The sequence below is a fragment of the Salmo trutta genome, chromosome 33, assembly GCF_901001165.1.
Source record: "Salmo trutta chromosome 33, fSalTru1.1, whole genome shotgun sequence".
NCBI lineage: Eukaryota > Metazoa > Chordata > Actinopteri > Salmoniformes > Salmonidae > Salmo > Salmo trutta.
The window spans coordinates 10,617,937-10,634,069 of record NC_042989.1 but is presented as its reverse complement, the minus strand read 5'-3'; the positions used below and the strand labels follow the sequence as shown (position 1 = coordinate 10,634,069).

Below are 16,133 nucleotides of genomic sequence, written 5' to 3'. Positions count from 1 at the left end.
CTACTCCGACAATTAATCCACACATAAAACGGTCAATCGAATCGTTTCTAGTCATCTCACCTCCTCCCAGGCTTTTTCTTCTCTTGACTATATTGCGATTGGCAACTTTCATAAATTAGGTGCATTACTGCCACTGGCCTCGTTCGTCGAGATGGGAGAGGCAGGACTTGCAGCGCGATCTGCGTCAGAAATAGAACTGACTTCTATTTTAGCCCTTGGCAACGCAGACTCTTTTTGTAACAGTATTTTTTATTTGAGTTTCACAATTTTCACCCATATTAAGAGATACAACAACAAAGACAAGGCAAAAAAAAACAGCACTCGCTTACACATATCCGTATGTATGCACGCACGTACACACACACCCACCGTTTCCCTCTCCCCGCTTCTCTCACCCCATCCCCCTCATTGCATCCCTCAATACATACATTTTAAACAAACATAAACAGAAAAAATAACAATAAAGACATAATAAATAAATAAAATAAAATGCTCAGTTTAAACCAAGAAGTTGAGTTCCTCACACGGACCGTACAGTGTAATTCTGGAATACATAGATCACAATTCTAAGAGAATCCTTGCAGCATAATAGCTGATACTTCAGGTTCTAGGTAATTTAGGTAAGGTTCCCATACTTTGTAGAACTGATCTGTCTTGGAGTGCAATGTACATGTCAGATATTCCAGCGGCACCCATTGAAATAGTATCTTATGCCAATCTTTAATAGAGGGAACCTTATCACTAATCCACTGTAAAAGTATGTTTTTCCTCGCTGCGAAGGTGAGGATGTTGTAAAGCCTCCTCTTACCCACAGAAGTTACATGCCTACTAGGGAGACCTAACAGTAGAGAAACTGGGTCCAATTCTAGATCGACCCCTAGGATCTTTTCAATCTCTTGCAGAACACCAGACCAGCAACGCAGACTCTTGTTGGTGCGCGCGAGCAGTGTGGGTGCAATAATTTAATAATATAGATTTCTAAATTTATTTTGCAACGCTCACGCATGCGACACGAGCGATGTAGTCAGCCTGTTAACCGTATATTGGCCATACACCACAAACCCCCGAGGTGCCTTATTGGCATTATAAACTGGTTACCAACATAATTAGAGCATTACAAATAGATCTTACCTGTGGTATACGGTCTGATATACCATGGCTGTCAGCAACTCAGCATTTAAGGCTCAAACCACCCAGTTTATTATGTTGGTTATTGTCTTAATGAATCAACAGGAGGAAAATGCTGGAGGGCCAGTTGAAGCTGTTTGAGTTTTTCCACGACTGTGAGGAGGTGGAGGCGTGGATCTATGAGAGGTGGCTTCCCCTTCAGTCTGCCAGTCTGGGCAGAGATCTCAGCCAGATCCAGCTGGCAATTCAGAAACACAAGGTCAGACCTTGGTTACATCACAAATGACACCCTATTCCCTGTAGTGCACTACTTTTGACCAGGGTCTCGTCCAAGTAGTGCACTATATAGGGAACAGGGTGCTATTTTGGTCAGGCCTTCTTCAGTCACACAAAAGTGATTATTCCATTTCAAGTTTAATTAAGCTTACATAGCAGTCAATATAAACTTAAACCCATGACATGATAAATACTTTGGAATAAGCCTATCTGAATACACTGGCATTTAAACAAATGAAAATACGTAATGTCATAATGTGAACCAAACCCTCACTTTTATGTGTTTGTTGACCCGTCGCTGTTTTGGCAGGTTCTTGAAGCCGAGGTGCAGTCTCATGAGTCTCTGTGCTCAGGGGTCGTGAGTAGAGGTCAGGAGATGTGCAGAGGGAAACACCCCAGTGAGGAGGACATCCAGAAGTCGGTCCGGACGCTGAAGAAACAGTGGGAGCACGTGAAGGATGAAGTGGTCAATCGCAAAAACAGACTGCATGCAGCCATCGTTATCAAACAGGTTACAACTATTAAAACAATGCAGAAATAAAAGTCAGAGAAATAGATGGTTTGACAGAGGAATTACATTTAGGAGTATGTACGTAATAGGCTGGAGAAAGCTACCATAGCTAGTTCATTGACATTCTCTATTTATTTTATAGACCGTGATAATTGGAATGTAGAGGGGAGACAGAGAGGAAGGACTGATTCGTACCCACGTCACTATGTGTTTCGGAGTCTGGGGGGCTAACCACTACGCCAGACTCTGGCATGCGATATTCTCCTTTCCACAGAATTAGATGGAACACTAGAATGGACTTTAGCATCCTGGCAACATAACTACAGGACAGACATCTTGGTCAGGGAAACTTTTGTTTAAATTGTATTATATTATTTATTATCTGTTATTTTCCTCTTCAGTACTTTGCTGATGTGACCGAGGCCAACTCGTGGCTGAGCGACAGGAAGCCCCTCCTGATCAGCGAGGATTATGGGAAGGATGAGTCCTCCACCAGCGCCCTGCTGCAGCGCCACCTACGGCTGGAAAAGGAGATGGGAGCGTACGTTGTGGAGGTGAAACGTTTGGGAGAACAGGCCAAGGGAGCCTCCCAGCTGGCCCCGCTCACAGTAAGTTCCCCATCAATCACTGTGCCTTCAGAAAGTATTCACAACCCTTGACTTTTTCCTAATTGTGTTGTGTTACAGCCTGAAATTAAAATGGATTAAATATAGATTTTCTTTCACTGGCATACACACAATACCCCATAATGTCAAAGTGGAATTATGTTTTGACATTTTTACAAATTCATTAAAAATGAAAAGCTAAATGTCTTGAGTCAATAAATATTCAACCCCTTTGTTATGGCAAGACTAAATTAATTAATTAATGTGCTTGACAAGTAACATAATAAGTTGCAAAGTCTCTGTACTCCACACATACAATACTGTATCTGTAAGGTCCCTTATATTTAAAAAAAAATGCTATGTTTTTTTGTGAAATCTTTCAGTATTTTGTGAAGATCGTTGACAAAAAAATGACATTTAAATCCATTTTAATCCCACTCTGTAACAACAAAATGTGGAAAAAGTAAATGGGTGTGAATACTTTCTGAAGACGCTGTAACTACACCACAGTCTTTAAATGTCATTGTATCATGAATACATCCTCAAACACATTGGTTTTAATAATAAAGAAGTAGCTTACTATAAAATCCACCCCCATTGACTTCCAAGAGTTGCTGAGGACTTTCGTATTTTTCCACAGGCTGAGGCCCAGCAGAACAAGATGCCCCAGTACAGTGATTCCTCTGGTGACGAGGGGGGATTGACCACACCTGGGAGAGTGACCTCCCTCAGAGGAGCGAAGATCACTCAGACATCTACCCAGACCCATACACAGGAGGCTAATGCCAAGATCAGGTTTAAATACACAAGAGGTACAGATTCTCAACTTCAATAGAATATGGATTATTTATAGAAACAATGTTACTTTTCCACCAATAGGCTTAGTCCGGTTTCTAAGGTAAATAGTCTCTGTTTTCCAGGTGTGACGGTGTGGGACCGTGGGGAAATTGTGACTATCCTCAACAGAGACAATGAGGATATGTTTCTAGTGAGGGACAGCAAAGGCAACGAACAGCTGGTGCCAAAGACGTACCTCACAGAGCTCCCATCATCTACAGTAAGGCTCACTATTAGCTGTCTCTATGGCCTAGTAAAGAGCTTTATGGCACTTAACCCATTTGAGTCATCGCAAGTATAATTGTGTGCCCACATTAACTCATTAACCGGCCCGCAAATCTGGACCTCAAAGCCAGTTCCACTGTTTTTCCCCCTGTATTATTCTCCTCTAGTCAGGGACTGATTTAGACCTGGGACACCAGGTGTGGGAAATTAATTATCAGTTAGAACATAACACCAGCAGTACTCCGGACCTTGTAGGGTAAGATTTGAATACCCCTGGTCTACACAGTTTAAACTTCATAATTTTCCATTTTAAATAGAACACTCCCTCTACACCACCTCCATCCACCAATGGGGTTACTGAAAGCCCCACTAAGAGGGTGAACCGGGCGCGTCGCAGACGTTCCATGCGCCGGGGGACCGCTGAGATCCAGTCCTCTTCGATTCCTGATCCACATTACCAGAGAGAAACCATAGAGAGCACCCAGAGCAGTCTAGACCGGGACTTCAACAGCCTGCACAACCTGGCTATGGTGAGAAATAAGACCTGGGGTTTCAGATTCTCCTCTACATTTTTGGGGTGAAAAATGGTTTCCCATTGCATCACATAAGCAGTACAGCAATACAAATCATTACACTACATCTAAGTTATAACACTACATTTTGTTTTATGCTTTGACATTTTTGTGAAGACATCTTTGATGATGTAGTGGCAGCGCCCAGTACAGAGAATAGGACCCAGAGGGATCATCCTGTAGCACACGTGTAAGTTGTCACATACTGGCACCCAAATAGTGTATTTGTGTCAAATTTCTCCACCATACAGTCCAGGAGGAAAACTCTGGAGGAGACGGTTCGGTTGCACCGCTTCTACAACACCTGTGAGGAGTTTGAGTCCTGGATGGAGGACAAGGAGAACATCCTTAACACCTTCACTCCTAACTCCGACAACGTGGGAGTGGTGCAGGCCAAATATGAGGTAACAATCCAGCCTCATCACTGAGATTATTCCGTAACAATTTATTTGAAGGCCACCTACATAAGGACTTCATTACACATTCATAACACATACTTAACTCAATAATTAGCAGTACATCAGCGTTTGTCTCTAGTGCTATTATTTAATTGATATAAGAGTTGGAACTCCCCTTCTCATGAACTCCCCATGTTCCAGAACTTTCTGACAGAGCTGGCAAGCGGGAAGGGCCAGCTCGATGACATCACCAGACTGGGGGAGGAGCTTGTGAAGAGCAGACACAGTAAACACAGAGAGATACAGGCCAAGCAAGGACAAGTCACACGCAGGTAGGTGTACTAGCAGAAAACTATTTTGGAATAGTACTACTGACATCTACTAAGAATAACATGATAAACACAGTTTTTCAGATTAGATAGTTCTTTATTGTATGTTGTTCACAGAAATGTTTATTACGTACAGAGAATGCACTGCGTTTTACTGAGACGCACACACAATGTTTAATCATTGAAGAGAGCTGTTCATGTTGTTATTGTTGTTGTCACTGATGTTGGTGATGATATTGTTGTTCTTGCTAGGTGGGAGCGCATGCAGAAGCTGAAAGATGAGAAGGGCCATGAGCTGCTGAGCACGGCGGATGTGCAATCCTTCCTCCAGAGCTGTGAGGAGGCCCGGGCCCAGCTCATGGAGCAGTTCACCCAGCTGGACACTGTGGATGGTGTGGGTACTACCTCCACAGCCCTGGACACTGAGGAGAGGGCCCAGGCTCAGGCACAAAGAGACATACAGGCCCTGGAGAGGAAGATAGCATACCTCAAGAGTGTGGCTAAAATGTAAGGCACAATTGTAAACCTCTACATGTGTCAGACAACCACCACTAGTCCAAGACTTTATACTGTTTGAGTTTTGAGTTTGAGTTTATTTTATTTTTACAGGGACAGTGCACATTAATCAACGTTTCAGTAAAAGTGACGGTTTTAGCCAGCCGGCTAATTTTCAACCGCAGTCCCTGGGCAGGTTATTAAAAACAATTACAATATAGACAATCATTGAGCAGTGAGCACACGCAGAGCAACATAGGACAAGCAAGACGTAGCATACATACAGAGCAACATAGAATAAAAAGCAACAACTGTTGATGGTTTTGAATGTAATGCCAGATAGTTATTCATCCATCCATTCATTCACGTTCTACATATGTGTGTGAACCAGGAAGCAGGACTGCAGCCCAGCAGAGGCCGCAGCCATCATGGAGGAGGTGCGGGGCCTGGAGGTTCTGCTGGAGCAGGTGAAGGGCCAGGCATCAGAGAGACAGAGGCTTCTGGAGGAGGCCAAGCGGCTGCAGCTGTTTCAGCAGGAGACCAGGGACCTGCTGTTGTGGGCCGGGGCCGCCCAGGACCGCCTACTGGAGGACGACACAGCCTCGGACGTGACCTCCGCTCAGACCCTCCTGAATGACAACCAGGATCTTAGGATAGAGATTGACGCGCAAAGGGAGAGGTGAAACAGAATTTTGGGTTCTTTCCTTTCTGGAAAGTTTACTTATGTTTATACTAATATGATTTCCACCGGTCTAATGTACATTGCTCTTGTTACTTGGCCCAAACAAGTCTCTTCTTATTATTGGTGTCCATCTGAGGTGCAGTTAACTCTAATGAACTTATCCTCTGCAGCAGAGGTAACTCTGGTCTTCCTTTCCTGTAGTGGTCCTCATGAGAGCCAGTTTCATCATAGCGCTCGATGGTTTTTCAAATCAAATTGTATTTGTCACATGCACCAAATACAACACCTTACAGTGAAATGTTTACTTACAAGCCCTTAAACAACAATGCTTTAAGAGGTAAAAAATTGAAAATAAAAAATCTAAGTAACAAATAATTAAACAGCCGCAGTTAGAAGCTGTTAAGAAGCCAATTGGACCTAGACTCGGCGCTCCGGTACCGCTTGCCGTGCAGTAGCAGAGAGAACAGTCTATGACTAGGGTGGCTGGAGTCTTTGACAATTTTTAGGGCCTTCCTCTGACACCACCTGGTACTGAGGTCCTGCATGGCAGGAAGTTTGGCCGTAGCACTACCCTCTGTAGTGCCTTGTGCTCGGAGGCCGAGCAGTTGCCATACCAGGCAGTGATGCAACCAGTCAGGATGCTCTTGATGGTGCAGCTGTAAAACCTTTTGAGGATCTGAGGACCCATGCCAAATCTTTTCAGTCTCCTGAGGGAATAGGTTTTGTCGTGCCCTCTTCACGACTGTCTTAGTGTGTTTGGACCATGATAGTTTGTTGGTGATGTGGACACCAAGGAACTTGAGGCTCTCAACCTGCTCCACTACAGCCTCGTCGATGAGAATGGTGGTGTGCTCGGTCCTCCTTTTCCTGTAGTCCACAATCATCTTCTTTTTCTTGATCACGTTGAGGGCGAGGTTGTTGTCCTTGCACTACACGGCTAGGTCTCTGACCACCTCCCTATAGTCTCATCGTTGTCAGTGATCAGGCCTACCACTGTTGTGTCATCGGCAAACTTGATGATGGTGTTGGAGTCGTGCCTGACCATGCAGTCATGAGTGATCAGGGAGTACAGGAGGGAACTAAGCACGCACCCCTGAGGGGCCCCCGTGTTGAGGATCAGCATGTTGGATGTGTTGTTACCTACCCTTAACTCCTGGGGGCGGCCCGTCAGGAAATCCAGGATCCAGTTGCAGAGGGAGGTGTTTAGTCCCCGGGTCCTTAGCTTAGTGATGAGCTTTGAGGGCACTATGGTGTTCAACGCTGAGCTGTAGTCAATGAATAGCATTCTCACATGGGTAGTTCCTTTTTTCTAGGTGGGAAAGGTCACTGTTAAGTGCAATAGAGATTGCATCATCTGTGGATCTGTTGGGGTAGTATGCAAATTGGAGTGGGTCTAGGGTTTCTGGGATAATGGTGTTGATGTGAGCCATGACCAGCCTTTCAAAGCACTTCATGGCTGCAGACGTGAGTGCTACGGGTCGGTAGTCATTTAGGCAGGTTACCTTAGTGTTCTTTGGCACAGGGACTATGGTGGTATGCTTGAAGCATGTTGGTATTACAGATTCAGTTAGGGACAGGTTGAAAATGTCAGTGGAGACACTTGCCAGTTGGTCAGTGCATGCTCGGAGTACACGTCCTGGTAATCCATCTGGCTCTGCGGCCTTGTGAATATTGGCCTGTTTTAAGGTCTTACTCACATCGGCTACGGAGAGTGTGATCACACAGTCGTCCAGAACAGCTGATGCTCTCATGCATGTTTCAGTGTTACTTGCCTCGAAGCGAGCATAGAAATAATTTAGCTCATCTGGTAGGCTTGTGTCACTGGGCAGCTCGCGGCTGTGCTTCCCTTTGTAGTCTGTAATAGTTTGCAGGCCCTGCCACATCCGACGAGCGTTGGAGCCGGTGTAGTGCGATTCAATCTCAGTCCTGTATTGACGCTTTGCCTGTTTGATGGTTCGTCGGAGGGCATAGCGGGATTTCTTATAAGCTTCTGGGTTAGAGTCCTGCTCCTTGAAAGTGGCAGCTCTACCCTTTAGCTCAGTGCGGATTTTGCCTGTAATCCATGGCTTCAGGTTAGGGTATGTACGTACGGTCACTGTGGGGACGACGTCATCGATGCACTTATTGTTGAAGCCAGTGACTGATGTGGTGTACTCCTCAATGCCATCGGAGGAATCCCAGAACATATTCCAGTCTAGAAAAATAGTCCTGTAGCTTAGCATCTGATTTATCTGACCACTTTCTTATTGACCGAGTCACTGGTTCTTTCTGCTTTAGTTTTTGCTTGTAAGCAGGAATCAGGAGGATAGAATTATGGTCAGATTTGCCAAATAGAAGGCGAGGGAGAGCTTTATATGCTTCTCTGTGTGTGGAGTAAAGGTGGTCTAGAGGTTTTTTCCCTCTGGTTGCACAATTAACATTCTGGTAGAAATTAAGTAAAACTGATTTAAGTTTCCCTGCATTTAAGTCCCCGGCCACTAGGAGAGCCGCCTCTGGATGAGCGTTTTCCTGTTTGCTTATGGCCGTATACAACTCATTAAGTGCGGTCTTAGTGCCAGCATCGGTTTGCGGTGGTAAATAGACAGCTACAAAGAATATAGATGAAAACTCTCTAGGTAAATAGTGTGGTCTACAACTTATCACTCTACCTCAGGCGAGCATAACCTTGAGACTTCATTAGATTTCGTGTACCGGCTGTTGTTTACAAATATACATAGACCAGAGGCCGCTGTTCTATCCTGCCGAAAAAGCTTAAAACCCATCAGCTGTATGTTATTCATGTCGTCATTCAGCCATGACTCGGTGAAACATAAGATATTACAGTTTTAATGTCCCGTTGGTAGGATATACGCGATCGTAGTTCGTCTATTTTATTTTCCATTGATTGAATGTTGGCTAATAGGACCGATGGTAAAGGGGAGATTACCCACTCGGCGTCGGATCCTTACAAGGCACCCAGATCGTTGTCCCTGATATCGCCGTTTCTTTCTCCTGCAAATGACGGGGATGAGGGCCTTGTCGGGCGTCTGACGTAAATCCTTCCCATCCGACTCGTTGAAGAATAAGTATTCCTCCAGTATGGGGTGAGTAATCGCTGTCCTGATATCTAGAAGGTCTTTTCGGTCATAACACACGGTGGCAGAAACATTATGTACAAAGCATTTGCAAATAACGCAAAAAAACACACAATAGCACAATTGGTTAGGAGATCGTAAAATGGCAGCCATGTCCTCCAGCACCATTTTTGCGACTGCACTTGGAGAAACTTTCAAAGTTCTTGAAATTTTCCACATTGACTGACCTTCATGTCTTAAAGTAATGATGGACTGTTATTTCTCTCTACTTATTTGAGCTGTTCTTGCCATAATATGGACTTGGTCTTTTACCAAATAGGGCAATCTTCTGTGTACCTCCTCTACCTTGTCACAACACAACTGATTGGCTCAAACAAATTAAATTAACTTTTAACAAGGCACACCTGTTAATTGAAATGCATTCCAGGTGACTATCTCATGAAGCTGGTTGAGAGAATGCCAAGAGTGTGCAAAGCTGTCATCAAGGTGGTTACTTTGAAGAATCTCAAATATATAAAATATATTTTGATTTGTCGAACACTTTTTAGGTTACTACATGATTCCATATGTGTTATTTCATAGTTGTGATGTCTTCACTATTATTCTACAATGTAGAAAATAGTAAAAATAAAGAAAAACCCTGGAATGAGTAGGTGTGTCCAAACTTTTGAATGGTAATGTATGTATGTATGTATGTATGTATGTATGTATGTATGTATGTATGTATGTATGTATGTATGTATGTATGTATGTATGTATGTATGTATGTATGGATGTATGTATGTACACTGCTCAAAAAAATAAAGGGAACACTTAAACAACACAATGTACCTCCAAGTCAATCACACTTCTGTGAAATCAAACTGTCCACTTAGGAAGCAACACTGATTGACAATAAATTGCACATGCTGTTGTGCAAATGGAATAGACAACAGGTGGAAATTATAGGCAATTAGCAAGACACCCCCAATAAAGGAGTGGTTCTGCAGGTGGTGACCACAGACCACTTCTCAGTTCCTATGCTTCCTGGCTAAAGTTTTGGTCACTTTTGAATGCTGGCGGTGCTTTCACTCTAGTGGTAGCATGAGACGGAGTCTACAACCCACACAAGTGGCTCAGGTAGTGCAGCTCATCCAGGATGGCACATCAATGCGAGCTGTGGCAAGAAGGTTTGCTGTGTCTGTCAGCGTAGTGTCCAGAGCATGGAGGCGCTACCAGGAGACAGGCCAGTACATCAGGAGACGTGGAGGAGGCCGTAGGAGGGCAACAACCCAGCAGCAGGACCGCTACCTCCGCCTTTGTGCAAGGAGGAGCAGGAGAAGCACTGCCAGAGCCCTGCAAAATGACCTCCAGCAGGCCACAAATGTGCATGTGTCTGCTCAAACGGTCAGAAACAGACTCCACGAGGGTGGTATGAGGGCCCGACGTCCACAGGTGGGGGTTGTGCTTACAGCCCAACACCGTGCAGGACGTTTGGCATTTGCCAGAGAACACCAAGATTGGCAAATTCGCCACTGGCGCCCTGTGCTCTTCACAGATGAAAGCAGGTTCACACTGAGCACATGTGACAGAGTCTGGAGACGCCGTGGAGAACGTTCTGCTGCCTGCAACATCCTCCAGCATGACCGGTTTGGCGGTGGGTCAGTCATGGTGTGGGGTGGCATTTCTTCGCCAGAGGTAGCCTGACTGCCATTAGGTACCGAGATGAGATCCTCAGACCCCTTGTGAGACCATATGCTGGTGCGGTTGGCCCTGGGTTCCTCCTAATGCTAGACCTCATGTGGCTGGAGTGTGTCAGCAGTTCCTGCAAGAGGAAGGCATTGATGCTATGGACTGGCCCGCCCGTTCCCCAGACCTGAATCCAATTGAGCACATCTGGGACATCATGTCTCGCTCCATCCACCAACGCCACGTTGCACCACAGACTGTCCAGGAGTTGGCGGATGCTTTAGTCCAGGTCTGGGAGGAGATCCCTCAGGAGACCATCCGCCACCTCATCAGGAGCATGCCCAGGCGTTGTAGGGAGGTCATACAGGCACGTGGAGGCCACACACACTACTGAGCCTCATCTTGACTTGTTTTAAGGACATTACATCAACGTTGGATCAGCCTGTAGTGTGGTTTTCCACTTTAATTTTGAGCGTGACTCCAAATCCAGACCTCCATGGGTTGATAAATTGGATTTCCATTGATTATTTTTGTGTGATTTTGTTGTCAGCACATTCAACTATGTAAAGAAAAAAGTATTTAATAAGATTATTTCATTCATTCAGATCTAGGATGTGTTGTTTTAGTGTTCCCTTTATTTTTTTGAAAAAAAGAATCAATGTATATATATATATATGTGTATGTGTGTGTGTATATATATGTATGTATGTCTGTCTATGTATGTATGTATGTATGTATGTCTGTATGTATGTGTATGTATATTGTAAATGACTATTGTAGCTGGAAACGGCAGATTTTTTATGGAATATCTACATAGGCGTACAGAGGCCTATTTTCAGTAACCATCACTTCTGTGTTCCAATGGCACGTTGTGTTAGCTAATCGAAGTTTATCATTTTAAAAGGCTAATTGATCATTAGAAAACCCTTTTGCTATTATGTTAGCACAGCTGAAAACTGTTGTGCTGATTAAAGATGCAATAAAACTGGCCTTCTTTAGACTAGTTGAGTATCTGGAGCATCAGCATTTCTGGGTTCGATTACAGGCTCAAAATGGCCAGTTGCCAAGAAACTAAGGATCTCGTACAACGCTGTGTACTACTCCCTTCACAGAACAGCGCAACCTGGCTCTAACCAGAATAGAAAGGAGTGGGAGGCCCTGGTGCACAACTGAGCAAGATGACAAGTACATTAGTGTGTCTAGTTTGAGAAACAGACGCCTCACAAGTACTCAACTGGCAGCTTCATTAAATAGCACCCGCAAAACACCAGTCTCAACGTCAACAGTGAAGAGGCGACTCCTGGATCCTGGCCTTCTAGGCAGAGTTCCTCTGTCCAGTGTCTGTGTTCTTTTGCCCATCTTAATCTTTTCTTTTTATTGGCAAGTCTGAGAGATGGCTTTTTCTTTGCAACTCTGCCTAGAAGTCCAGCATCCTGGAGTTGCCTCTTCACTGTTGACGTTGAGACTGTTGTTTTGCGGGTACTATTTAATGAAGTTGCCAGTTGAGGACTTGTGAGGTGTCTGTTTCTCAAACCCGGAATCCCCACCGGCTAGGTACAAGGTCATCAAGGTTCTTGTTAGCAGCTTTGAGAAATTCCTTGTATATTATGCTCACCCATCTGGGGGCTCTGCCAGGCAGGCTCAGAATCTTGAAGGGCCGGTGCTGCTTTAGTAGGTCTCTGATCGCATTTATCTTTCTGTTTTGGCTGCCTATCAGCTACTTACAGTTGGCCCATAAAACAGATTAGGACTTCTCCTTAGTGTATGGGTCGTTCAGATCGGTGTCTAGGGTATAGGGTTGGAGACTGTTCCAGCATGATAGGACAATAAATAAATCAACTAATATTTATAATTTATTTTAAAATGTATATCCCATATCTGCACAAAATTGAAAGCTCTCTCTTATAACCCCTGCTATCAGACACACACAAGTCTCTTAACTTTGCACACAGTGATGGAGCACTGTGTTTTGGATCATTGTCATGTTGAATGACCAACTTCTTTTGCAGTTAGATTTTTGTGGTAGAGGGGCGCAGGTTTTTATCTAGTATGTCTCTGTATTGTGCGCCATTCATCCTCCCATCACTCCTGACAATATTGCCAGTCCCTGCTGCTGAAAAGCATGCCAGTAACATGCCGCTTCCACCACCATACTTTACGGTGGGGATGGTGTTACCTGGCTGGTGTGCAGTGTTTGACTTGTGCCACACATACCGCTTAGCGTTCAGGACAAAAAAGTCCACTTTAGTCTCTCTTTCTTTTGAAAGTCTCTACCATACTTTGGGACCATACAGAGAGAGCAGTATTTATCCTCACACTGCTCAAAAAAATAAAGGGAACACTTAAACAACACAATGTAACTCCAAGTCAATCACACTTCTGTGAAATCAAACTGTCCACTTAGGAAGCAACACTGATTGACAATACATTTCACATGCTGTTGTGCAAATGGAATAGACAACAGGTGGAAATTATAGGCAATGAGCAAGACACCCCCAATAAAGGAGTGGTTCTGCAGGTGGTGACCACAGACCACTTCTCAGTTCCTATGCTTCCTGGCTGATGTTTTGGTCACTTTTGAATGCTGGCGGTGCTTTCACTCTAGTGGTAGCATGAGACGAAGTCTACAACCCACACAAGTGGCTCAGGTAGTGCAGCTCATCCAGGATGGCACATCAATGCGAGCTGTGGCAAGAAGGTTTGCTGTGTCTGTCAGCGTAGTGTCCAGAGCATGGAGGCGCTACCAGGAGACAGGCCAGTACATCAGGAGACGTGGAGGAGGCCGTAGGAGGGCAACAACCCGGCAGCAGGACCGCTACCGCCGCCTTTGTGCAAGGAGGAGCAGGAGAAGCACTGCCAGAGCCCTGCAAAATGACCTCTAGCAGGCCACAAATGTGCATGTGTCTGCTCAAACGGTCAGAAACAGACTCCATGAGGGTGGTATGAGGGCCCGACGTCCACAGGTGGGGGTTGTGCGTACAGCCCAACACCGTGCAGGACGTTTGGCATTTGCCAGAGAACACCAAGATTGGCAAATTCGCCACTGGCGCCCTGTGCTCTTCACAGATGCAAGCAGGTTCACACTGAGCACGTGACAGACGTGACAGAGTCTGGAGACGCCGTGGAGAATGTTCTGCTGCCTGCAACATCCTCCAGCAGGACCAGTTTGGCGGTGGGTCAGTCATGGTGTGGGGTGGCATTTCTTTGGGGGGCCGCACAGCCCTCCATGTGCTCGCCAGAGGTAGCCTGACTGCCATTAGGTACCGAGATGAGATCCTCAGACCCCTTGTGAGACCATATGCTGGTGCGGTTGGCCCTGGGTTCCTCCTAATGCAAGACAATGCTAGACCTCATGTGGCTGGAGTGTGTCAGCAGTTCCTGCAAGAGGAAGACATTGATGCTATGGACTGGCCTGCCCGTTCCCCAGACCTGAATCCAATTGAGCACATCTGGGACATCATGTCTCGCTCCATCCACCAACGCCACGTTGCACCACAGACTGTCCAGGAGTTGGCGGATGCTTTAGTCCAGGTCTGGGAGGAAATCCCTCAGGAGACCATCCGCCACCTCATCAGGAGCATGCCCAGGCGTTGTAGGGAGGTAATACAGGTACGTGAAGGCCACACACACTACTGAGCCTCATTTTGACTTGTTTTAAGGACATTACATCAAAGTTGGATCAGCCTGTAGTGTGTTTTTCCACTTTAATTTTGAGTGTGACTCCAAATCCAGACCTCCATGGGTTGATAAATTGGATTTCCATTGATTATTTTTGTGTGATTTTGTTGTCAGCACATTCAACTATGTAAAGAAAAAAGTATTTAATAAGATTATTTCATTCATTCAGATCTAGGATGTGTTGTTTAAGTGTTCCCTTTATTTTTTGAGCAGTATATTACACCTGAGCAAATTTAGACTTGCAATTACAAAGGGTATGAATACCTTTTTAATCTGATCATTTCTGTTTTTCATTTTTAGTACATTGTTGAAAGCTTTTGGAATTTTTCTTTTGATTTGACATGGTGCTCTAGGTTTTGTGGATCAGTTGTGAAAAAATCTGAGACAACAAAATGTGGTAAAAGTGTTGTGGGGGTGAATACTTTTTTTTAAGGTGCTGTATGTGCAACACATTTTTTTTGTAAATCTCTCTGTAATGTACTTGTATTCTTCTAACTAAAAGGGTGAAAGACATGGAGAAACTTGGAAAGTCTCTTGAGGAACAATCAAGGGGAAACCGAGGTGTGAAGGACATCCAGCAGACGCTGGGAAAGCTGAGCCAGGAGTGGACCAAGCTGGACAAACTGTGGGGCAGTAGGAACAGGAGGCTGGAACAGGGGGTGGAGCTACAGAAGCTGAATCAGGAGGCTGACCGTATCGAGGCAGCCCTGTCTGGGCATGAGGCCAGGCTGAAGGTCAAAGACCTGGGGGTAAGATACAATATACTGTACACTGTTATACAATTAATGAAAGGGTGATAATAATAAGCCTTATGGCATGTGGCGATGGATGTGTATGTGTGTTTGTTCAGGTAAGACCACTTCTGTTCTCATCCAGTGTGTTTGTCTCGCCCTCTCTGTGCTCAGGACTCTGTAGACAATGTCCACAGTCTGTTGGGCAGACAGGAGGAACTGGAGGGCCTACTGAATTCTCTGGACCAACAGATCAGCCTCTTCCAAGACAAGAGCAAGGAACTCGTCAACAAACGACACTTTGCTGCCAAACAGTAAGGCTTATGTTGATGACCAGTTTGGAGACATTTCCCCCAAATGCATAGGAAATATGTAGCAGTGAACAGTGTATTGTTCAAATGATTCAAAAAAACATTGAAATGACGAAATCATTTTTTTTTATGACTTTTTAGAATACAGGAGAGGTCACAGAATATTCAAGAGCGCAATAAGAAGCTTGGAGAGAGCTGCAAACGAAGACGGACCCTCCTGCTTGATTCACATAAGTATCAGGTACACTTGATATAGAAACCCACATTTTGTGTACCTTTTACAATGGCAGTTAAGCGCTTGAACATTTTTTATGTGTTTGTCATCAGGAGTTCCAGAGAGATGCTGAAGAAATGCTGTTGTGGATGGAGGAGAAGTTCAAGATAGCTGAAGACGAGTCGTACCGGGACCCTACCAATATCCTCCGCAAGCTGAAGAGACATGAAGCAGCTGAGAAAGAGATGCAAGCTAACCAAGTGTGGCTAGACAGACTCACAAAGGTATCACAGGGCTTTCACCATTCTATCCTTTCTATACCTAATGGCTCATAATGACACCTTCTCTCATCTGTTCGAATCGTGGCAAAACTACAACAAAAAAAGCACTATAAAGAAG

General features: G+C 44.8%; 1 protein-coding gene across 2 annotated transcripts in view; it reads left to right on the top strand.

The window, feature by feature from the left end:
• sptbn5 (spectrin, beta, non-erythrocytic 5) overlaps window positions 1-16,133 on the top strand; it is a 67,732-nt gene that overhangs the window by 21,601 nt on the left and 29,998 nt on the right. For both annotated transcript variants that reach the window (XM_029729765.1, XM_029729766.1), the window contains 14 exons: window positions 1,234-1,387; window positions 1,715-1,915; window positions 2,317-2,523; window positions 3,161-3,332; window positions 3,441-3,577; window positions 3,900-4,112; window positions 4,406-4,558; window positions 4,754-4,884; window positions 5,134-5,388; window positions 5,768-6,055; window positions 14,981-15,227; window positions 15,384-15,523; window positions 15,662-15,761; window positions 15,848-16,018. In XM_029729765.1, coding sequence (XP_029585625.1) covers window positions 1,234-1,387; window positions 1,715-1,915; window positions 2,317-2,523; window positions 3,161-3,332; window positions 3,441-3,577; window positions 3,900-4,112; window positions 4,406-4,558; window positions 4,754-4,884; window positions 5,134-5,388; window positions 5,768-6,055; window positions 14,981-15,227; window positions 15,384-15,523; window positions 15,662-15,761; window positions 15,848-16,018 — 2,569 coding nt within the window. The remainder of the gene's footprint in view (window positions 1-1,233; window positions 1,388-1,714; window positions 1,916-2,316; window positions 2,524-3,160; window positions 3,333-3,440; window positions 3,578-3,899; window positions 4,113-4,405; window positions 4,559-4,753; window positions 4,885-5,133; window positions 5,389-5,767; window positions 6,056-14,980; window positions 15,228-15,383; window positions 15,524-15,661; window positions 15,762-15,847; window positions 16,019-16,133) is intronic.